Source organism: Pygocentrus nattereri, chromosome 14, assembly GCF_015220715.1.
Source record: "Pygocentrus nattereri isolate fPygNat1 chromosome 14, fPygNat1.pri, whole genome shotgun sequence".
Taxonomy (NCBI): domain Eukaryota; kingdom Metazoa; phylum Chordata; class Actinopteri; order Characiformes; family Serrasalmidae; genus Pygocentrus; species Pygocentrus nattereri.
The window spans coordinates 42,100,412-42,124,783 of record NC_051224.1 but is presented as its reverse complement, the minus strand read 5'-3'; the positions used below and the strand labels follow the sequence as shown (position 1 = coordinate 42,124,783).

The 24,372-nt window shown below is 44.6% G+C and overlaps 1 protein-coding gene across 1 annotated transcript; it reads left to right on the top strand.

Annotated features, from left to right (window-relative positions):
• Positions 1-6,495: 6,495 nt before the first annotated feature.
• On the top strand, positions 6,496-21,460 carry LOC108414240 (catenin beta-1-like). Its single transcript, XM_017687069.2, has 16 exons — positions 6,496-6,661; positions 12,774-12,823; positions 13,272-13,496; positions 13,652-13,905; positions 14,403-14,641; positions 15,493-15,694; positions 15,794-15,938; positions 16,093-16,196; positions 16,703-17,041; positions 17,171-17,329; positions 17,967-18,086; positions 18,827-18,977; positions 19,235-19,356; positions 19,436-19,496; positions 20,340-20,568; positions 20,726-21,460. The coding sequence occupies exons 2-15, from the start codon at positions 12,811-12,813 to the stop codon at positions 20,543-20,545; spliced, it is 2,340 nt and encodes a 779-aa protein (XP_017542558.1). The 5' UTR covers positions 6,496-6,661; positions 12,774-12,810; the 3' UTR covers positions 20,546-20,568; positions 20,726-21,460.
• Positions 21,461-24,372: the final 2,912 nt, after the last annotated feature.

The window sequence follows — 24,372 nt, the reverse complement described above, 5'->3', positions numbered from 1 at the left end:
TTATGGTCTCCCAGGGGGCCGAGCAAATACATTTCTCTAAGTCCTAAGGCCAGAATTTTGACTAAGTTTTTATGGCCTCCCAGAGGCACAAGCACATAAATTTCTCTATGTCCAGAATTTTTATTCAGGTTTTTTAACTAAGTTTTTATGGTCTCCCAGGGAGAGGAACAAATACATTTCTCCACAGTTCTGACTAAGCCGGAATTTTTATGGTCTCCCAACGTTCTCTGCGAGTCAAAAGACCCCCGTGGGACACTGGGAGACCCAGTAGTAACAAAGACCCGGGGAACTTCGAAACACCCATCGCTATGGAAGTCACAACATCCAGAGGCCCAGGGAGATTCGAAAGACCCAGCGGCTTCGGGGCTCCGCGGCTCCGTGGTTCCGTGGCTTTGCAGGGGAGATTCGAAAGACCTAGCGCATGGAAGTCACCGTGGCGGAACGGTTAGCGCTCCAGACTAAGGACCTAGCGACCCAGGTTCGGAACCCGGGGCAGCGGGCGTTTTATTTTTGGCTGGAATTTACCATGGAGCTCCGGAGCTCCGAAGCTCCGACCATCCACAACTTTCCCCGTTACTTCCAGCCTGTTGTAGCGTAATGGGGCAGCGCTCTCGGGTCTCAGCTCAGCGACCTGAGTTCGAAACTCGGTGGGGTCCTGGTATTTTGCAGGGTTTACGAAGCTAATTGCTTCCTCCCTTCTTTCCCCTAAACCTAACTTTAAAATTACTTTAGCCCTAAACCTAGCCCTAAACTCTTTTAAGCTAACCCCAAACCCAAACCAAATATTGGATGGAGGTAAATCCTCAATAAAATCTTGGACATCTTCCCAGTATGCAAATAAAAACTAGTATGCAAATGAAAATCCATCCCCAAAAACAAAACCAAATCTTTAAGCCCTAATAACTCCAAAATGATACTAATGATGAAAATGATAAAATGATCACTTACGGACATGGGGTCTTTTGCTAGGAAAAGTTAGTGGGAAAATCTTGTGAACAATCCTGCGACATAAAAATATAGAAGCTCACCCTGATTAAATTAATCATAGCCAAACTCTAAATCCCCCAGGAAACCACAGTGCTGGTGTATAGTGAGAGAGCTTCTGATAGAAGCTTGATGAATCCCTACCTCTAACTGATGGAGGGGCCTTGGTATCTCTGGGGTTTCTGAGGACAGCGATCTGTTCGTGGCTGGCTCAACCCAAAATGAGACCAATTCACAGGCCTTGCCTGGTTGACCTGGGTAACCTAGCGGTGTTAACAAAGGGTCAGTTGGGCAGGGGGTAAGTATTCAGCCTCTCTGGGTCCACTAAGACAGCATGCAGGGAAGGTGGTCTGGGACAAACAGACCTTAAATGAGCGCCCAGTCTTCTATCAGCACACACCATACCATAGAACATAAATTAGTCTACACTAAAAAAAGTTGTAAAGAAAATGATTATTATCCATAATAATAATAATAATAATAATAATAGTGGTAATAAATAAATAAATAAATAAAACTAATTACCTTTTAAATAATAAATAACTGAATTGGACATAGGACACAAGCCTAAGCTTGCTCAACCTATGGCTGGCTGCCTCAGATGAAGGTATATAGTGTTCAACACCTGATGACTCTGAGGTACACTACTGATGATGTGTCCTAAAATTTCTTAATCTACTGTATCACACCTGTTCGTTCTCTGACTTGCTGTTGTGGGAAGGAGAATGAAAGATGAAAAACATGGGCCAAGTCAGGCCTCGAGGGTGCCCTGCTCAGTCTAGTGGCACACACCTCTCTTCACCTCTTTGTTCTTTGCCTCACAATGCAGTTAGAAGAATCAAATACAAATTCAGCCTAGAAATAATTTTCCAACAAATAAATAAAGAAAGAAATAAAAGGACATTCACTCACAGATGGAGGGACTGGAAGGCCCGATGGCATGACTTAACAAGCGGTGGCCCATGCATTACCCTTGATCTTCCTATCTAACCATGGCTGTATGATGATTGTTGATGAGGGAAGTCATTGTATGTTCCCTAACCTAACCCTAACCCTATTAACCTGATCCTGATCCTAAAACTTAACCTTAACCCTAACCCTTAAACTTAACCTTAGCCCTAAACCTAGCCCTTAATCCCTTAAAGCCAGCCTTAAACTCTAACCTAATCTTGATCCTGGTTTTGAGCCTAGCCTTGGCTCTAATCCTGGCCCTGAAGCTGGCCCTTAGACCTGGCCTTGGGCCTGCCTTGAGCCTGGACTTGATCTTGGTCCTGGGCATTGTCCTGGGGCCTGGGCATTGTCCTGGGGCCTGGGCTGTCCACAGTGCTGGGCTTGTGCCTGCCTTGGGCCCAGAGTTTGGCCTTGAACCTGGGCATGGCATCGGCACTAGGGCTTCAGATGGGCCTCTGTACTGGCCCTGGCCCTACGCTGAGCATGGGTCTGCCATAAGCCTGGGTACAATGTTGAACCTAGGCAGAACCTGGGCCCTATACCAGCCCCCCCCCTCCCCCCACACACACACACACACACACACACACACACACACACCTTTACCAGTGGAGGACTCCAGGCTGCAATTTGGGAGTACAAGCCTAAATTTGGAGCCCTCTATTCGTCCCTTGGGGGAGAATGGTGCGAGTGGCTCCCTGTCATAGGGAGGCTTTATATCAAATAAGCAAGCAAAACCAGGAACTACACCTAAATCAACAAAACTTTAGATGATGGAAGATTCTCAAAGGAAACCTGGACATCTTCACAATATGCAAATGAAAACCAGTATGCAAATGAAAACCCAACACAACCAAAACAAAACCAAATCTTTAAACCCTAATAACTCCAAATCGATAGCACTTACAGACATGTTTTTTCCTAATAAAAGCTGGTGCTCTTGTAAACAGTCCTGCAACATAAAAATATAAGAGCTCACCCTGATGGAATTTACCACAGCCAAGTTTCAAATCCCCCAGAAAACCACAATGCTGATTGTGGGATGAGGGAGGCACCTCTGGTAGAAGCTTGACAAATCCCTGCCTCTAAACAGTGGAGGAACCAGTCTACAATTGGTGTACAACCCCAAGAAGATCCAAAGCAGTAGAAGCTTAATATCTTTCTGGAAATATTTCAGATGAAAACACTTTAAGAACATGATAAGCATACCATTAGAACATGATCAGAATGGCTTTCAAACACCTCCTGAAAGTTTCCTAATCATTGTCTAAAGGTGTTCTGAAGGCTTTCTAATGGTTGTCTAATGATTTTCCTGAATGTTTTCTAAAGTTTATCTAATGATTTCCTTAAGCAGAGATAATAATGCTTAATAATATAATAAATAATATAATTAGATAATAATATAATGCTTGTGTACTAGTTTTCTAATGATTGTCAAATGATTTTCTGAAGGTCTTCTCCAAGTTTTTAACAGTTGTATGATGGTTTTCTAATGGTTTTCAAATTATTTTGTAATGGTGATCTAATGGTTGCCTAGTAGTATTCTGACAGATTTCGTAAGGCTTTCTAAAGGGTTTATAATGCATGTGTAATGGTTTTCTAATGGCTTTTCTTATACTTTTGTAATAGTTGTAGAATACATTTCTAATGTTTGTCTAATGATTGTCTAAGGGTTCTGTAATGTCTGTCTAATTGGTGTCTGTTTTCTGAATGGCTTTATCTCTCTTTAAAACACATTCTCTATATCTCTCTGTCTCTCACTATTTCTTTAATTCTATTTCTCTCTCACTCTCTCTGACTCTCTCTCTGTCTCTCTATCTCATTCCTTCTCTAAGTCTCACTCTTCCTGTCCCTCCTTCTCTCCCCTCCCTCCATACTGTATATTTTTATTACACTGTCCACACAAACTCTTATTACACTGTCCACACAAACTCTTATTACAGTGTCCACACAAACTCATCTTACACTGTCCACACAAACTCATCTTACACTGTCCACACAAACTCTTATTACACTGTCCACACAAACTCTTATGGTGATGATTGAATATTGTATACGGTAAAGTGATGACTATTGTGTATGCTATGGTGATGGCTGTTTTTTGTATATGGTAAAGTGATGAATATACATTGTATATGGTAAAATGATAACTATATTGTATATGGTAAAGTGATGACTGTATGCTGTATTTGGTAAAGTGGTGTCTATTGTATATGGTATATTGACAACTGTGTATAATGACAACTGTAAACACTTCATGATATTGTCACTGTAAGCTATGTATGGCATAATGAGGACTGTATATTGTGTGTGGTGTAATGACTTTATATCACATCCTTATTTACTTGTTTACTCAGCTCTGTGGTTAAATTTGTGCATCTCAGTGTAGATCTGGTCTAGATCTGGTTTTCCACAGGAAGCACATCTGATGGTTCTTTAGAATTTCTCCTGTTTCTGAGTGACGCTGGTTGTGACATCACTTCACTTCCTCCCTGAATGATCTCAATGCTGCTGTTTTAGGGTTTAGTGTCAGAACAAAGGTTTGATTGCGTGATTTATCCTCTCTCTCTCTGAACTGCACTGAGGGTGAGTGTGAGATACAGAGCTCAGCACAAACTGGCTGAGCTGTTCTTAGATTATAGAAGTGTATAATAAAGCTTTGGGACCACAAGTGGGCTCTGGCCATTTAAGGGGTTTAAATCTTTAGAATTAATACTGGTGTGACTCTCAGTAGCCTTTGATTACTGTGGATGAGTGATCTCCATCACAGACTCAACAACACTTAACTCGTCCTCAAAGAAAATGTATTATTCCAGATTTCCAACTATTTTCCATCATCAACATTCCATATGAACTCAGAAGACTCGTGTAGGTTCTCTGGTGGTTCTGGATGGTAAATAAAGTGTCTATATCTGTGTTGTAGTCATGGCGACGCCTGGTTCCCATCACCACCACTGTAAAGACGTCTGAACCATTTCACACCAAACCGCTCTGAATCTCTCTGTTTACACCCCACACACTGAATTATGGGGGAATTTTGAACAATCCTTAAAAGCTGCAGTCAGACATTTCAGAATAGCAGGTTCACATGCGACTCTCTCTACACCCCAAAACAGAAGGTGGGTCCACCCGTGAAACATGAACGACAATGATAATGATAATAAGGAGAAAATTTGTATTATTCTTATGGGCTGCACTCACAACAAGTAGGGCTTGGGTTTGATTCCCGGCCAGGTGACCAGAATCATTTCTGTGTGGAGTTATCATGTTCTCCCCATGTCTGCATGGGTTTCCTGCCTTCCACCCAATAGCCACATTTACATGCAGCCTAATAATCCATTAATAATCCAACTAATAGCTCAATCGGAATAGAATACATCCATGTAAACACCTCAATCAGAATAGTGTGGTGCGATTGAGGCCATTCAGAACACAATTTCTATCAGATTGAATGAGGTGGGTGATCCTCTAAATAATCTGTTAAATAGAAGATTAATATCCATGTAAACACCTCTGTCCGATTACATTCCCTATCGGAATGTGTGGGTTAAGTCCGTTATGCATGTGCATTGCATCATAGCGAAAGGTTAATAGCGTTCAGCACCGTGGAGCAGAAACTCGTTATTATTTACATTTAAACCAGCCTTCAGCTAAAACACTGTGGGAAAAAGAAGTCAGAAATGACAGCTAGAAAGAAAAATATGTAGTGCAGAAAAAGAACGATACACGATTCAGATACAGCATTAGTGCAGTACATGTCATTGTCCGTGGAACTTTAACTCAACACCCGCGAGACCAACACAGCACAGCCACATACGGCCTTTCTGCGGGTTGTGTTAACATTTTCTGCCAGAGTGTTAATGCTGATGTTAAACCATGAAGCCACGTGCAGGTCAAGCCTTCTGTGAGTTTACTGGCTGGTTGTAAAGCAGAAATCCGTTTAATGTCTGACTCGCGTCGACCCGGAGTTTCCCCACGATCCGATTACTCAAGAGCACGAAAACACACTCAACCAGTTCCTGACAATCTGATGCAGTTATCACACCATGGACAAACATTCAATGTTGAAAATACAATGAAAAATTTAATTAAAGCGTTTTTAGTCTTTAAAAGTCAACAAACTGAAGTTAGCCGGCTTCATTGCCAATATTTGGGTAGATAAAATCCCGTTCCTCTGACACCTCTGCCTGATTTCTGTCCATTTTTCTGGAAATAGAACCAGGAGGGTCGGAGGGTAAATCAGTCGCCGGTCCGAAAGCGGCCCGTTTCGCTGTGGAAGTAGATCCGGAAACGCTCACATTCCAAACTAATGAATGTACCTCGCCCTAGACACATCTGCCGTATCATTCCGCGGTCCAACAGCTTAAGCCGGGAGTTTGGCTTAAAACGCATCACAACCGGCTGGAATAAAGTCCGTTTTTACGTTTAAGGCGACATGTTCTGTTATTTCTGCTTTAACAGCGCAGTTTAGTATTAAAATCATCGTAAACGCGCAGCGGTGTGAGGTGGCTCTAGTTTCTTGGACGCGTCGGGATACACGAAGCGCATTCTTGGCGTGAGAGCGTCCTCGGTGCGCCGCCATTTTAAGGTCCGGTTTGGAGCTCCCAGGTTTCGGAGCCAATCTCAGTCCGGAGAACCCGAACGGCCGGTTCTGCTGGTTTAACCCGCTTCACACGGCTGTTCGGCGCTTCTGTTAACCTGTAGAAACGGATTATCTGTTTAGCGTTCGGTAAGTCTGTGGAGTTGAGCCGTTTTGATGGTGCCGCCGGATTGTTGTTGGAATTTTCCCGAACCACCTTAAATGGTGCAGCCGTTACAGTCTCCAGCCTTAGGCGTTATAATAACAGCTGCTGCAGCATTTAAGGTGGACCGGGTAAGTTCTAAAACGAAGCTGGCGTGCCGTCTTTTCCTGTATTTATGGAGAACTGTATGACAGAGACGCCTTTTTAATGCTCAGCTTTGGAGATTAGCTTTAATCATACGTTCCGCGAGGAAACGGCCGAATTTACACCGGTTCGGTCCGTTTTCCGTATCGGAGGCTCTGCTAAGCGAGGGCGCGCTAGCCTTCTAGCCAGCGTCGCTCTGGCGGCTGGCGGGCGTCAATGTCTCCCGTTCAGTGGTGCTGATCGCGGCTTTAGCTCGGCAGCTCGCCGCGTGTCGTGTTGCAGTTGAAGAGAAGCCGCTCGGTGTTTTTAGGCTGGGAGTGACGAGTCTTACTGTCCGAGCGTCGTAAAGGGCCGGTACATGTCTGTTAGCTAAACAGCTAAGCTAACTCAAAGGGAATTCTGCCAGTTTTTCAGAATTCCTCCTTAACGGGGAGTGAGATGTGAGCCGAGTGATTCGGAGTGGGTTGGTGTGAACTGGTTCGTTTGTAGAGGCTCAGAATTCTTTACAGTGGTGGTGGTGGTGGGAATCAGGCGTCGCCATGACTCCAACACAGATGTACATGTAGCATATATAACAGGCATTTTATTAGCCATCCAGAACCACCAGAGAACCTACACGAGTCTTCTGAGTTTATATGGAATGATGATGGAAATGGTGGAAAATCTGGAATAATGAGTTTTCTTTGGGGACTATTTTGCCCCACAGCGCCCTGCATGTCTCCCTCCACCATGAATGGAGTTGAAGTTCTCTAAACTCTCATAAAACAGTGTCTCAGTCATCAGGCAGTGAATTCAGAACCAGTTCATGTAGGAACTTTCTGTAGGAGCTTTTAGAGGGACGTCTGGTTCCCATCACCACCACTGTGAGCGGCTCTGACTCGGTCAGTTTATCTAGAACAGAGCGTTTCACACCGAACCGCTTAGAACCGCTCTCGTTACGTCTGAACCAGTTAATTATGCGAGAATTGTGAAAAATCCGCCGGGTTTCTGTTTATGACGCTTCCTCTAGCTGGAGATGTGGACTCGCCTGAGACTGGAGGACAAGTGTAACTGGCGCTTTGAAAGGTCGTTAGCGGCGCTGCTGCTCTGCCGGTCTGAGTGCGGAGCGACTCGGACTCCGCGGTGTTTACAGCACGACTTTAAGCCGTTGTCGCCTCTGAATTTGGAGCGAATGGTTTTAGTCACTTCTTTACCCCAAAGTTGGTTATAGAGGACTCTGGACTTCCTTTGTGGAAACCGAAGAGGTTATTGGGGGGGCTTTTCAGTCTCTGTCTGTCTCTCTCTCTCTCTCTCTCTCGCTCGCTGTCTCTCTCTCTCTCTCGCTCGCTGTCTCTCTCTCTCTCTCGCTCGCTGTCTCTCTCTCTGTCTCGCTCGCTGTCTCTCTCGCTGTCTCTCTCGCTCTCGCTCGCTGTCTCTCTCGCTCTCGCTCGCTGTCTCTCTCGCTCGCTCTCGCGCTCGCTCGCGCTCTCTCTCTCGCTCGCGCTCGCTCGCGCTCTCTCTCTCGCTCGCTCGCGCTCTCTCTCTCGCTCGCTCGCGCTCTCTCTCTCGCTCGCTCGCGCTCTCTCTCTCGCTCGCGCTCGCTCGCGCTCTCTCTCTGTCTCTGTCTCTGTCTCTGTCTGTGTGAGACAGTGGGGAAAGCCCTGGAGCGCTGCGTCCGCTCTCCTTTACGACACACACTGAAAATACAGGTGGAGATCTGGAGAGTGAAGTCCTGCGTGTTTTATTATCTAGAGGTTTTCGACGGTTTAGTTTGTAATGGGACTGGCCAGCTGATGTTCTACTGATTTGAGAGAAAGCAAATCTAACTTGGACATTTTTGTCCCAACTCAAAACACCATACATGCACAGATGGGTTTAAAATGTGGACAGTGTGGAGGATCAGGCTGGGAACCACTGGTCAAAGTTTCAGCTTGGTCTAAATGGAAACTGGCCCATGGACTTGCTGTGCTTGTTGTGCTCAACCGTAAACACTTTTGAGAGTCAGTTAATTCACGCTTTCTGCTTCTCCAGTTCTTCAGAGCAGGTTTCCAGCGTCCCAGTGGATCAGCTTTAATGAACCCCTTAAAATGGGGCCGGTCAGGCAGTGTCCTGTTTGCTTTGAGGATGTAGTTTCTAAATGAGTTCCATATGGATGCGGGTGGTGCGCCCGCCGCCCGCCTCTTATGAATTGCTATGCTTTGGGTTTCGCTGCTTTTTAAAATCCCAGTCGGAAGGCAGGGCAGTTTAGTTTTTGCTCCTGCAGCAGTCCCGGTTTTCGGTGTGAGGAGGTCCCAGAATCTGAATTACTGTCCGTCAGGCTGACTAGCTGGCTTCACATGCTAGTCGGAAGTTCCTGCTTCCCACTTGTAAAGTCGTAATTGAGTGTCATGTCTCATTAAGTGCAGTTACACTATCAAAAATAAAGTGCCATCCGATACTGAACTCGTCCTCGTTTCTGCTCTATTCAAATTTCTCTCAAGTTTCAACTAGAAATTCCGACCTGGGGGGGAGTTCATGTGCAACGTCGAAGATGGGAACCTGTTTACCATAATCCTGATCTCGCATGAAGGCAGCACTAGTCCTATAGCAGCGTTGCTTCAAAGGGGCACAAAAGGGAGAAATGTGTTCCTGCATCTGTTGTAAATGTCTGTCCTCCTCTTCCGGCAGTGCTGCAGCTTTCAGGTCTTTGGAAATAAAACTACAGCTTTTTTCGGGCCGTTTTGAAGAGTTATTTAGCTGCCTGATGCAGAACGAAGGCCAGTCACAAATGTTACTGCTAGGCTCTTATTACAGCTTCCCGTGATGATCTGAAGACTGCAGTTATAGACCGAGGGTCACTCCAGCCACAGGCATGACGAAGAACAAGCCAACGGGGAGCGAATTGGCTCTCTAGATATTTTACCCCAGTTCAGCTCTTTCTCTGACTGCAAGTAGTGGCGTGCTTGTTTAGTGCTCAATACGAAGGAGTTGAGGTTCGAAGTTTGAGGTTCCGACTGGTAGTTTGACTGCAGGCTGGACTCGCCAGTGCCGAAGTTTAGAAGCTGCGTTTGCTCAGAGTTTCTAAGCTGCTCACATATAAAAAGCCTAATTTATTAACTTTGGCACAACTTCACAGCGCCGTGTTTCCCTCCTCCTGTTAGAAGCTCTGCCGGCAGTCTACCCCACACAGACGCAGTGGAACGTCCGACGACTGCAGGATGTTTTCATAAATGTGGGTTCCTGTAATTACCTGTATCTGAAAGGGGCTCTTTCTCTGCGTGACTCTGAGCCAGACAGGCAGTTCACGGCGCTGCACAGCAGGATGCGGTGATTTGAGGAAATTGAGTGATCCACTTGCATTGTGACTGATAAATTGTGATGCATCTTCTGTAAATACTCAGTGGATCCTTGCATGAAATGTTTGGGCTGAAGTTTTTCTTTTTCTTTTTTTTTTTTTTTAACTGAGTTGCTTGAAACTTATTCTCTTCAAATGAAGTAAATTCTCTGTTTAGAGATGAAGGTTTTAGGTGTTTTATGCGGGCGGCCTGTTCTCTTTCCAGATGCCTCTTTATAAAAAAGCCTTTCATCTTTCAGCCCTGATTCACAGAACCTCTAGATTTTAGGGATGGTGGGTGGAGCTGAAAGATCAATCATTTTCATGTTGAAATCTCAAATTGAGTGCAGTTTTCAAATCGCAAGAGCTACTTTTTTGTTTAAATTATGGCACTCTAGCAAAAATGTTGCTGAGTGGGTAAATTTTATACTGCAGAGCTAAACTGCCTGTAGAGTTTGATCAGTCAGGGCTTCCGAAACTGTCACCACAGCTTACTGGCTCACTGTATTCAGGGGACGAGCCTCCAGACAAAAAAGTGGATATTTTGGTCTTGGCACAAAAAAAAACCTGAATTCATAAACTATCTGCAGTTTAAATCGGTCGCAATACCTCAGTTGGATATTTTCTCCAAATTGCTCAGCTCTAGAGTGAGTATGGAACGGTTCTCTCGCTGTCTTGAGTTTTTCTACCTGCTGGAATGTTTAAAGGCGCTTGATGGATTCAAACCAACGTTCAGCCCAGTCACGCAGCAGGATTCTTGTAGATGGAGGCTCCTGACTCAGTGCTGCGTCTGAAGAGAGCAGTATCTGTTGAGGAACTTGATAGTTGTTTGTGTAAAAAAATGCCCCATAATTCAGTGGTGGTGATGGGAATCAGGCGTCGCCATGACTACAACACAGATATAGACACTTTATTTACCATCCAGAACCACCAGAGAACCTACACGAGTCTTCTGAGCTTATATGGAATGTTGATGATGGAAAACAGTGGAAAATCTGGAATAATGAGTTTTCTTTGGGGACTATTTTGCCGCACAGCGCCCTGCATGTCTCCCTCCACCATGAATGGAGTTGAAGTTCTCTAAACTCTCATAAAACAGTGTCTCAGTCATCAGGCAGTGAATTCAGAACCAGTTCATGTAGGAACTTTCTGTAGGAGCTTTTAGAGGGACGTCTGGTTCCCATCACCACCACTGTGAACGGCTCTGACTGTCAGTTTATCTAGAACAGAGTGTTTCACACCAGACCGCTCTGATTACATCTGAACCAGTTAATTATGCAGGAATAGTGGTGAATTTCAGGTTTCCTGGTGTTTATTAGCTTGTGTTTAAATCGTGGTGTTTCTCCTTCGTTCTTTGTGCTTTCAGCTGTTGGAGTTTGAGTCTTTCACATTTAGACTCTCCTCCCCCTCAGTCAGAGCAGGAAGCCGGACCTAACCGTGTTAGAGATTTCCGTTTTCCTGGGTTTGTCCACATCCTCTCGCCTTTTGGAGGAGTGCCGAGACAAGTTTGCGTCCGTTAATTTAATTAATCGACCCACAGTCACGTTTACTGCTGACTGGAAGCTAAAAGATGAGCTAGCGCTAACCTGTTTTTAGTTTGTGGATTTTTAACTTGCTCTAGTTTAAGATGGCCATTAAAAGTCAAATGAAGGCTGGGAAAACTCCCACAGCAGCGCCAGGCTTGTGTAGTGAATAATAAAGCTTACCACATTTTACAGAGAGCTCTTAGACTGAGGCAGGTCTGGATTTGCAGCAGTGCTGTTTGATTTTAAGGAGCTATTTTTTTTTTTTTTTTTTTTTCCTCTGTCGTTTAAGTTTACTATAAATCCCTGCAGGAACTGACATTGAGAAGCAGTTGTGTTGGCGCACAGGGATCGGCTCGTGGACCCATTCGGCGGTGTTGACTGTCGGGGTGGTTGGCCGTACCCAGAAGCCCTTAGACTCCGTTCGTTGTTTGATTGTCCCGTCACTTCTTTTTGCTGTTACGATGAAAACGGAGTGACTTTCAGTCTCAGGTCCACAGCATAGTGGTGGAAAGTAGCCTCTTTGTGTTGCAGCTTTAAAAGGAAACACTCTGCTTTGTGTTGCTTTGGTCTGAGAGTCCTGCACTGCTGCTGTAAGAAACTGACCTTCTGTGACTGACTGGGTCTTATTTTAACCCTTCCTGTCTGATGGTGCAGTAAATCCTGTTTTGGTGTAATGGGCTAATTAAAATGCTGTCCTGTAAGATTGTTATGAGCCGGTCAGTTGATCACCTGCGGCTGTTTACTGTAACGTCTTTCTGCTCTCTCTCATTGGGTGATGTAGCGCTGTGCCTCCATCGAGTTTTGATGAATGGAGATAACTCACCCCAGGAATGTTTTTATTGGCAGTGCCAGGATGACTCACGTTTGCGTGTGAGCGGGCGAGAGACCCTGCTGTTTGAATGCAGGGAGTTTCCCTGAACACACGCAGCTCCAGGCTCTGTATGACTGCAGTCTCTCGTACAGACAGCTGTTGTCTGAAAGGAATGAAGAGCGGAAGATCAGATTTCAGACAGATTGTTCGAGCCAGTATTGTCTGTCTTCTCCCACAGTTTAGCCAAGTTACACTAGTGCAGCTTTTGTGCCGCTGAATTGTCTTTTATGTTCATGGCCTTATTTATTTATTTTTTTTCTCCCCAGATTTGGGAATAGTTTGGACTGAGGGCTTGGCAGTGCAATGGCTACCCAGTGTGAGTATAAGTCCTCTATAGTCCTGGAAAATCCCAATTATAGAAGAAAAGCATACAGCTCAGCAACCCCCCCCCCCCCAACACACACTCGCGCTCACACGCGCACACACCTCTCGCACTCACACACTGATTAAACGAAAGACTTTTCATTCTTTAGGCTTTTGATCAGAGGGCATCTATCTATCTATCTATCTATCTATCTATCTATATATATATATATATATATATATATATATATATATATATATATATATATATATATATATATATATATATATATAAGCACAAAAGCACAGGTCTGTTTGTATTTTTGTATCAGGGCAAGATCTGTTTTCGGATTCTGCAGCCAACAAATTTCTGTAAAAGACTGTTGTGGTGCTGTTTTATAAATGTTAGGATTTTAAGCCGTATAGTTGACATCCAACTTTACCCTGTTTGTTCCCTGTAGCTGATCTGATGGAACTGGACATGGCTATGGAGCAGGACCGGAAGGCTGCGGTCAGTCACTGGCAGCAGCAGTCCTATCTGGACTCAGGTATCCACTCTGGGGCCACCACCACCGCACCTTCGCTTTCTGGCAAGGGCAACCCAGAGGAGGAAGATTTGGACAACCAGGTGCTGTATGAGTGGGAGCAAGGCTTCAGCCAGCCCTTCACCCCTGAGCAGGTGGCAGGTACATCTCCGTGCAGCTGTGCTGAATCAGTGGTTACTCTTGACTCTGTTGTGAGTGAACCCCACCAGGTGCTGGTGGGGTGCTGCAGGTCTTCAGCGGTCCTATTTTACAGTATCAGCAGCTGCGTCATGGTAACAGCCACTGTCTCTCTTTAGATATGGACGGTCAGTATGCTATGACACGTGCCCAGCGTGTGCGTGCTGCCATGTTCCCCGAGACCCTGGACGAGGGCATGCAGATTCCCTCCACGCAGTTTGACTCCGCCAACCCTACCAACGTTCAGCGACTGGCCGAGCCCTCACAGATGCTCAAACATGCAGTGGTCAACCTCATCAACTACCAGGATGATGCTGAACTGGCCACCAGAGCCATCCCAGAGCTCACCAAGCTCCTCAATGATGAAGACCAGGTGATCTTTTAGCCTAAATCTCAATTCGTACAGCTTGTGCAGTTCTCAGCTTTTTAACCAATGTTGTCATTTCCTTCAAAGGTTTTGTCCAAAAAAGTAACGGTATAGGTGAAGGAAAGACACAAATATGGCGCTTTTTTTTTTTTGGTCCATTTGTGAGGAAATTGACACCGTATGAATTTTCCCAGAATTCTCAGCACCAGTGTAGTTTGCTCTGGAAAACAAGTGAATTGTTCAGGCTGTAATGGGTGTTGTATCTAGACACTGTAGCGAGCATCTCTCGTCTTGCATACCCTGTTTTGTATAGATTTGTCTTGCGTTCTTCTGAGACAGTAGATGTAGGGGCTGCTTATTTTAGGCCATATGGTGACCCAAAAACACATTTGTGCTGAATCACATTTCAGTTCAGTTGAAGAACTCTGAAGATAACGGCACACAGATCCTTAGGATGGGTGAAAGATTATTTTTTAACTTCCTCTCTGCTGCCTTTTCTTAAGGTGGTGGTGAACAAGGCATCTGTGATGGTGCACCAGCTCTCGAAGAAGGAGGCTTCACGCCACGCCATCATGCGCTCTCCGCAGATGGTATCAGCCATCGTCAGGACCATGCAGAACACCAGCGACGTGGAGACTGCCCGCTGCACAGCCGGAACGTTGCACAACCTGTCCCACCACAGAGAGGGCCTGCTTGCCATCTTCAAATCCGGGGGCATCCCTGCCCTTGTCAAGATGCTAGGGTGAGGCCTCTTGGAGAGCTCTAGCTCTGACTGGGAACTCATCACTGTCAGCACCAACATTTCTGATCCAGCTTAATAGCTGAATTAATGGGACCGTTTTGGGGGAAATAAATGATTAATGTTTTATTTACGTCTTTTTTTTTTTCTGTAATTGGGTGTGAAATGTAAGCGGATTCTGCATGGTTTGCTGTGAAACGGATATTTTTACAGTGGTGGTGGTGATGGGAACCAGGCGTCGCCATGACAACACAGACACATTACCGTCCAGAACCACCAGTGAACCTGCACGAGTCTGAGTTTATATGGAGTGTTGATGGGTTGGTGTGGGTTTGTTTGGATTTTTTTGGAGGGGGGGGGGGGGGGTTCTATTTTGCCACACAGCGCCCTGAATGTCTCCCTCCTGCAGTTGAAGTTCTCATAAAACAGCGACTCAGTCATCAGGCAGTGAATTCAGAACCATTTCATGAAGGAACTTTGTGTGAGGAGCTTTTAGAGGGTGACGTCTGGTTCCTACAACCACTGAACAGTTCTAACTCTCCCTAGAGGTTTCTCTGGAATGTTTTGCTCCAAACCGCTCTGAATGATCTTAACCTTTCGGTTGTACTGGAAATTGTGTACTTCAGGCTTTTCAAAAATGTTGCTTGTTTAGCCTGTAAAGTCAGTTCTTTACCCTTGTTGGATCATCTGCTGCAGCTGCATTACTCTGAAGGAGTGATGCGGCGCTTTGTTTGGAAATATGTTTGTCTCAGTGTGGATATGAAACAAGTGTTCCATAGAGACTGCATTCAATTGAATTAAACTTCCCTGTGCACAGACACTGTAGCTGAGTAATCCGTCCATCTGTCTGGCAGGTCTCCGGTGGACAGCGTTCTGTTCTATGCGATCACAACTCTGCACAACCTTCTTCTGCATCAAGAGGGGGCTAAGATGGCTGTCCGGCTGGCTGGTGGTTTGCAGAAGATGGTTGCCCTTCTGAACAAGACCAACGTCAAATTCCTTGCTATCACCACAGACTGCCTTCAGATTCTGGCTTATGGCAACCAAGAGAGCAAGGTACGTGAGCACTGCCTGATTTTCAGTGACTTGTTGTTTTGAGGACTTTTTTTTTTTTTTTTGAGCACTTGTGTCTTAAGTCTGTCCTTGCATCTTTAGTTGATAATCCTGGCGAGTGGTGGCCCCCAGGCCTTGGTGAACATCATGAGGACCTACACATACGAGAAGCTGCTGTGGACCACCAGTCGTGTGCTCAAAGTGCTGTCCGTCTGCTCCAGTAACAAACCCGCCATCGTGGAGGCTGGTGTGTTTACATATTCGCCCACACACTCGCACAATGATCAAAGTGCCATCAGTGACGCTTGGCTTTACACTGCCTTTGACCTGCGCACCAACATGCCTGAAAACACGGTAACTTGCAGTAAGAGTTCACTTTCTGTCCTGTGCTGTGCTTTCAGGAGGAATGCAGGCTCTGGGGCTGCACTTGACGGATCCTAGCCAGCGTCTCGTACAGAACTGCCTCTGGACCCTCAGAAACTTATCAGATGCTGCCACGAAGCAGGTATTTTATGCACACTTGAACAGAAAGGTGCACCGAAATAGAGTTTTAAAAGAATGGTTGGTTATGAAAAAAATGTTGACTTTTGCTGAACAGAATTACTGTTTGTGTTCTTAACTTACAAAAATAGTTTTGGTATCATGAATCACATCGATTCAAACTTCTACAGTAAACTGAATGTGACTGTTCATCTGGGTTTGAGATGCACATGTAGATATAAAAAGCAGTAAATGATGTTGCAAAAACAAAAGCTTAAACTGCTTTAGAGTGCAGTGAGGGACATTATTGATTTGTCACTCATTACTCAATATGGTTAGGTTTGGCTCTACTTTAATGGTTGTGTACAATAGATAACATCCCCCTACATGGCAATTGATGATCTGTTAGAAATTGAACCAGTGACTACCCTAAGCACTTTATCACAGTCTCTGCACACTCACTGAAGTTGAATTAAGTTCTAAAGTTTCAGTTCTGCTCATTGATATGTATGTCTGGATTGTGTGTTGTAGGAGGGTATGGAGGGTCTGCTGGGCACCCTGGTGCAGCTTCTCGGCTCAGACGACATAAATGTAGTGACCTGTGCTGCCGGCATCCTGTCCAACCTCACCTGCAACAACTACAAGAACAAGATGATGGTTTGCCAAGTGGGTGGAATCGAGGCGCTGGTTCGTACAGTGCTAAGAGCTGGAGACAGGGAGGACATCACCGAGCCTGCTGTCTGTGCTCTCCGCCACCTCACTTCCAGACACCAGGATGCAGAGATGGCCCAGAATGCTGTGCGCCTGCACTACGGCCTCCCTGTGGTGGTGAAACTGCTGCATCCCCCCTCACACTGGCCTCTCATTAAGGTACAAGTGCTAAAATGGGTAAAGAGCATCAGCAGACTTTGTGAGGCGTGAAGATGTCGACCTGTACGTTTGATTTATTGACAGTCAAGGACAGTTTTGTGAACAGCTCGTCTCATTGTCTTTCTCCAGGCCACAGTCGGTCTGATCCGTAACCTGGCACTGTGTCCTGCCAATCACGCTCCTCTGCGCGAGCAGGGTGCCATCCCGCGATTGGTCCAGCTGCTGGTGAGGGCGCACCAGGACACCCAGAGACGCACCTCAATGGGAGGCACCCAGCAGCAGTTTGTGGTGAGGCTGAACCCCAAGTTGCTTTGTTCGGTGTGATCCAGTCAACTTGAGCAAAGAATTGCTGCTAATAAGACCAGATGAGCAGTAAAATAGTATTTTACATTGTTAGCTGAATATTAGTGACCTGAGATGACCTGATTTGTTGAATTAAAATGGGTTTTTTTTTTTTTTTTTTTTTTTTTTTTTTTTGTTTATTTATTTTTGTCTGACATGCACAGAAAAACTTGATATAGTAAATAGGGGGTGGTGCCTTTCCTCTGTCCCTTCCGTTTACGTAGTTGCACACATAATTTGGTGCACACTTACTCTGTTTGGGGCACTTTTAGTTGCATGTAGTAAACTTTTTTTTTTTTTTTTTTTTTTTTCCCCCTTTATTTATCATTGAGAAGAACCAACTGCTAAAATTTGATTGAACATATGTTTAAGACTGTTAAACATCAGTGTAGCTGTTGCAGTGTAAAACGAACAAATGTAAGATTTGATGCAACAAGTCTTCAGCAAACAAACTGGATCTAAAAACAGCCATAATGTTGTATCTTAAGTTCAACACGTTAATGTCTTCTGTGTCAGTGGATTTATAAACAGAAGTTCAGGCTGTAGAGGAGTGATTGCACTCTAATTTGTGTCTGTCTTACAGGAAGGTGTCCGGATGGAGGAGATTGTGGAGGGCTGTACTGGAGCACTGCACATTCTGGCCAGAGATGTGCACAACAGAATCGTTATCAGAGGACTCAACACCATCCCTCTGTTTGTACAGGTACTGCACATCTTCCCTTCCTCACAGGAACTCTGGCTATTAGGTAGTCAGGTGTGTAAACAGCACAGTGAGCCAAGAGTGGAGGCGTGGCTGGATTTCAAAAGGCTGATGAACCATTGGCTGATGTGTAGTTCAGATTTAAGGCCGTTAAATCAGACTCATTCAGTGGGGAATGTGCCTATGAAAGCAGAATTGACACGCACAGAGATGAGTCGGCGACTTTCACTGTTCAGCTCCTGATTTAGACGAACAGCGATGTTGTGTGTAATGGGGACTGCGTTGATATTGGAGTTTGTTTTTTTTTTTTTTGTTAAATGAGTCCAGTGATTTTGGTGTTCAGTATTGCACAAAGACTGATGTGCCAAATGCAATAAATCCCTTTGTATTCGAACATGCAGGTGGGAAGTTTGATTTTCTACTGTAATCCCAGAGAACCATATAATTTCTTATAAAAAATTCTTATTGTGATAAGCTGCTGCGCAGAGGATTACAAAGTATGTTTTATTTAAAAACAGCTGTATGGTGTTGAATGTTTTTCATGTACAAGTAAAATAACTATACACTAAACAAGCTTCCCTCATCCAGTGCTCGATGTGCATACGTGCTTATCAGACATATTTTGACTTAACATTTAGCCACCTAGTATCTAGGTATACAGCTTTAATGTCTTGTGGTTCTGTTAACATGCTTGGTGCTTTCTTTTATTGGTTCGGTGATGTCTCTCTCCTGTCTGTGTGCAGTTGCTGTACTCGCCGATTGAAAACATCCAGCGTGTGGCGGCAGGCGTCCTGTGTGAACTGGCACAGGATAAGGAAGCAGCCGAGGCGATTGAGGCAGAGGGTGCCACTGCACCCCTCACAGAACTGCTGCACTCCAGGAACGAGGGAGTGGGTGAGTGGCCAACACACCGTAGCATTTACTCTTCTGCCTTAAATCAAAAGTCCGAGTGCCTGCCAGGCCAGTCAGCTTTATAGATGAGGATCATGCTGACTGCAGGGTCACCAGTGAGGATCAGGTCAGCTGTAGCTCTGCTGGTTATTGCTGTTGCTCTCTGTAGATCTTAATTAGCATGAGATTTTATTTTTACTGCATCATGTAAGAATAAGAACTGAGCAGCGGGACCTTTACGCTTCCGCGGTCTCTTCCAGCTACATACGCGGCAGCAGTGCTGTTCCGCATGTCGGAGGACAAACCTCAGGACTACAAGAAGCGTCTGTCTGTGGAACTGACCAGCTCCCTGTTCAGAACAGAACCCATGGCCTGGAATGAGGTACGTACACACAGTCGCACTGTCTCAACAGAAGCTGATTAGTGTGCAGTGTTTGATTTAGTTTGTTGGTCTTCCTCAGACGGGAGAGATGGGTCTAGATTTGGGAGCACAGGGAGAACCGGTTGGATACAGAGCAGATGGTAAGATGCTTTATGCATTTAACCTGCTAATTATAATTTTAGTGAATGTTCTGTTGAATTTTGTATACTTATAAAATGAAAAGCTCAATGTTTTGCATTAATTGGATGAACTTTTTTCTGATTATCAGTGAAGCTTTTTCCATTACCTTGTATTATTTAAATTTCATCAGAAGAGAAAAATAAAGTAAACCAATTCCAAAAAAGTTATTCTGAGGGAGTTATTCTGATGGAGACTTGGTGTCTCTCTTAAAATCTGAAAACTGCTTTTTAGTCCGCCTGATGGTTAACGGTGCTTTATCAGCTGAAGGAGCTTTGGAAGGATTTGATTATTCTCAGAAGTAAATGCAGTCCAGATCAACAGGAAACACTTTTGGACTGAATGTGGGCTTAAATCGCCAGTTATCACCTCAGACTAGAGCTTTATTAACAGAGCCCACTGCCTCTGACTGCTGCGGAGATCACCAGATTCTCAGGAAATGACAATCAGACTGACTTGATGGACTAACCGTAAATGCTGCGTGACGTGCCAGCAGGTTTTCTCGCTCTCTTTAGTTGCACTGCAACACATTTCAGCTTCACTGAACACAGAACATTGAATGTCAGAACCAAAACTGTAAGTGGTTTTAAAGGAATTCCTTGGTGAGAGCGGTTCGTGAAACGAGGCTCATATCTTGATTGACAGTTAATGCATTTTCAGAAGCCTTTAAGTGAATATGCTGCAGCCTTTATATAAAAAGCTGGTGGTGGTGAAAAAATGATTTTTCCAGAATCAAGTTTGTTTATTTATTTATTTATTTATTTATTCATTCATTCATTCATTTTCTCTCTTTTGCACCATTACAGACCCCAGTTATCGTTCTTTCCACTCTGGTTATGGTCAGGATGGACTCGGGATGGACGGCATGCTGGAGCACGAGCTGACTGGTCACCACCCCGGAGCAGAGTACCCCGTAGAGGGGTTGCCTGACCTCGGCCACGCACAGGACCTGATGGACGGCCTTCCTCCCACAGACTCCAATCAACTGGCCTGGTTCGACACGGACCTCTAAACGCTCTGTCTGGAATGGTGAAGGTGAAGAACTCAACTCTGAGCTCTGCGTCTCAAATGATCCTAATACCTGTGACAGGTTTAACTACATTTAGCTGCGGAGTTTTTCTGATAGGTTTTGTTTTTTTGGAGTTTGCTTCTCAGTATATTAACGGGTTGTTCTGGTTTTTCTCCTCTGCAGCTGAGCTGTCTGAATGGATCTGCATGGTGATTTTTGCCTGAGGAGTGATGGGAAGTTTGCAGAGGTGGGGGGGGGGGTTGGGGAGCAAATCGGAAAGTGCCTGACACGACACACACAAGCACGCACACACACACACACACACACACACTCACGCACAGTTGTTGGGGAAGAGAGGGGGTTTCTATGTCGAGGAAGAGGAACGGGAGCCGACCCCTTTTCTTTTTGTTGTCCTCCCTCTTCTTCCAAACTTTTTCTGTTTTCCTGCCCTGGACGGAGGAAGGAAGTGTGGAGGGATTTCAGGAGCGGCTGCTCTAAGAACGCGCCAGAGGAAGGTGTAAAGATGGAACTATAAACTTTTTTTTTTTTTTTAGCTTTGTTTTTATTTCACTTTCTTTTAATTTACTTTTTTATTATTGTTTTATAAGATCATCAGTCTTTAAGGTACTGACCGCTAGCTTGGTTTGAGCTCTAGTCTGTATTCATTAACCTCACGGTTTCTGTTTCTGCAGTAAACTTGTATTCCATTTTTAATGTCTTCTGTAGTGTTAAGTTCTAGTGGAGTTTCTCATCGGTTTCTGAACCTTTCTCACGTAAACGGTGTCGAACACTAATAACGGTTCTTATGTAATCTGACAGTGTAACAATGTGTAGCTTTTTTGTTTTCCTTTTTTTATACGATCAGCTGTTCAGATGGGGAAGAAATATATGCATTCTTATTAAAATATGTTAAACCAAGTGAAGAAGCTGTTTTCAGTGTACATGGTTATTCCAAAAAAGGGGAAGGGTCTCAGCTGGGGGGGGGGGGGGTTTGGATGGGAGCACATACAGAAATCTTTCTTTTCTATCTTGAGGTAGTATCTATTGAAGCAACATCGTTGTTTTGCCTGTGCGGCTTATTTTGGGATCACGGTTGAACAATTAAAGACTTTTATTCCAGTCTGTGTCCCAGAGTTTCCTTTCATAGTCTATAATGGACTTGGCTGTTAGGCGTTTGGTGTTTTTGTGGATGAGCGGCAGTTTAGTTTTGTCAGGGAGAGGTTCAAGAAAGCAAAGATATTTTCGTACACTGTCCAAAGAAACTCTCCTTTCCATTTTTCTCTTTTTTCCATTTTATCATCGCTTGATTGCAGCAGCTGCTCTTCACTGTGTCTCATTTGGTTCCTTTAGGACATAAAAGGGTAAGATGTCTAAATTTCACTGTAAAATGTCATTTCTGTTCTTGGGTAAATAACAGTAAAGTGTAAGGCTGGGTGGAGTCTGATCTTGATATTGGTGTAAAAGCCCTTTTTTAAAAGCTGTAGCATGAACAGATCTCATTTGCAGAAACTTCAGATTTCATCATTGAGAAACACGGACACACATCTGATTTAGTAAAAGTTCTGAAGGGTGCCGTTTTACCCATTCATTCACTTTCTGTACAGCTGCAGCTCCGTCTCGTTCTCTCGGTGAGGAATTTCACTGAGGCTCTGCCAATTGTCAGAGCTGTTGGCAGAACTTCAGTCTAAGAACCATCACACAGGTGGCCGTTGGGGGGAGGGGTGCACTGGATTCTCAATACAGTGAGTCTGAACTGTCAGATTTGAGTTAAAATACACCATTATGCTCACACTCCGTGCACAGAGACACCCCCCCCCCCTTCCCCCTGCCACACACAGTCAAATATCAGAGGATCAAAGAGAATCAGGAAGGAGATTTGGGGGTGGAGGGGCACTCACTGACCTCACACACACACCTGTCTAGAGGCTACAAACTGCACCTGTGAGTGGAGAGAGTCATGGTTGGGGGTGGGGTTGGCAGTCTGCTCTCACAAGAACAGGAGGTCTGTTGCTTGGCAACCGGGGGTTCACGGCTTGAGAGGCACTTTACTGCATGAACATGTGTAAGTGCACAGGTCACTGTGACTGACAGACCGCCAGAACACTGGCTTGACATCAAAGAGATAAACTAATAAATCCGACTATACAGATGGAGAGAGAAGGTGATGTAATGTGTAATGAATAATGATGTCAGTAGTCACAGCGCACTGAATTAAACATGTAGAAGCTTCTGAATCAAACTATAAAACCATTCAAACAATGGAGGTTAATCAATCTTGTGTAGTTAATTATGATTAATTGTGAAATTAAAGGTTGTTTCCAGTGATGGAGCAGTGCAGTGTGTTAGATCAGCTTTTCATCTGAATGTGTTCATAACTTTAAGTGATTCAGTACCATTCAGAACCTGGACATGATCACGTGATCACAGAGGGACAGTTTACTATCCTCATCATGACAAACAGCGAGAGCAGCAGAGTCCGCACGTCCCACCCAACCAGTGTATGTTGCTGTTGTCAGGACAAAAACTTCATATTTTTATCATATAGTCAGTCATATATAATAGTCTGATATAGTCAGTCATATATACTCAGGGTTCAGATCAGATTTTTCTCCAGTTTTTATATCAGCTCTTTAATGTAGAGAATGTGGGGAGTGTGTTTGTATGAAAAGTCACACACATGGATTCCCACTGCTTTCTGTGTGTATGTGTGTGTGTGTGTGTGTGTGTGTATGCGCATTATTGGACAGAGGAGTTGTCAATCATGTGTTGCCGTGGGCAACGTGTCTTTTTGCCAGAGGCAGATTCAGCACTGGCTCTGCCCCCTGACCTGGGACAGTGCTGAGGGAAATCAGACACAATGACCTCACAACCTCATGACCCTGTGACCTCCTAATGCACCACACACACACTCACACACACACACTCTTACACATGCGCACACTCACATGCACACATACACACACACACACTCTCACATACTCTTACATGCACAGGCACACACACTCACACACACACAGATACACACTCCAGGAAATGAACACATTCAAGCTCTTGCTTTCATTTGTGGAGCAGCGGTCATTGGGCAGGGGGCATTTTAATTAGCAGTGAATATGAATGTATCTGATTCTAATATTAACAATATAGTGTTTCAGGAGCCAAGATGACGTTATTAGCATGATAATTAAAAAGGAAATGGGAACTTTAACAAGTTCAGATTTTAAACCTACTTTATTGATCAATATGACAACGTGTTTCCCTGAGGGTGATGAAAATGTAATACGTCATATAGCATATAGTCGGAGCGGTCAGCACAGTCCTGTCCGTCAATATCGTTACCACTCAGTACCAAGAGCTCCAACCTGTTGAAGATCACGGCGCATGGAGTGGGCGTGGCTATGCATTCACAAGGCCTGTCACTCCAAACCAGTTGACTAATAAAGAGTGCAGGTCAAGTCAGGTAAAAGTTTATTTATGTAGTGCTTTTGACAGCAGGTGGTGTCACAAAGCAGCTTTTACAGAAAAATCGGGGTCTGAGCCCCCCAGCGTTGCCAATGGTGACAGTGGCAAGGAAAAACTCCCTAAAAGCAGGAGGAAGAAACACTGAGAGGAACCAAGACTCAGAAGAGGAACCCAATCATGTCCACAGCCGATAGCAAACAGCGTTAGTATAAAATATTATAGTACAAAGTGGGAAAAACAGGTGGAGCAACCGTTAATTATAGGGTCAATTCATGAGGGTCAGGTGCAAATCAGCCAACAGAGATGAAGTATGGTGATTCTGGTGGCTCAATGTGACGACTCAGGCAGCTGCCACTCAGGGGCTCCAATAA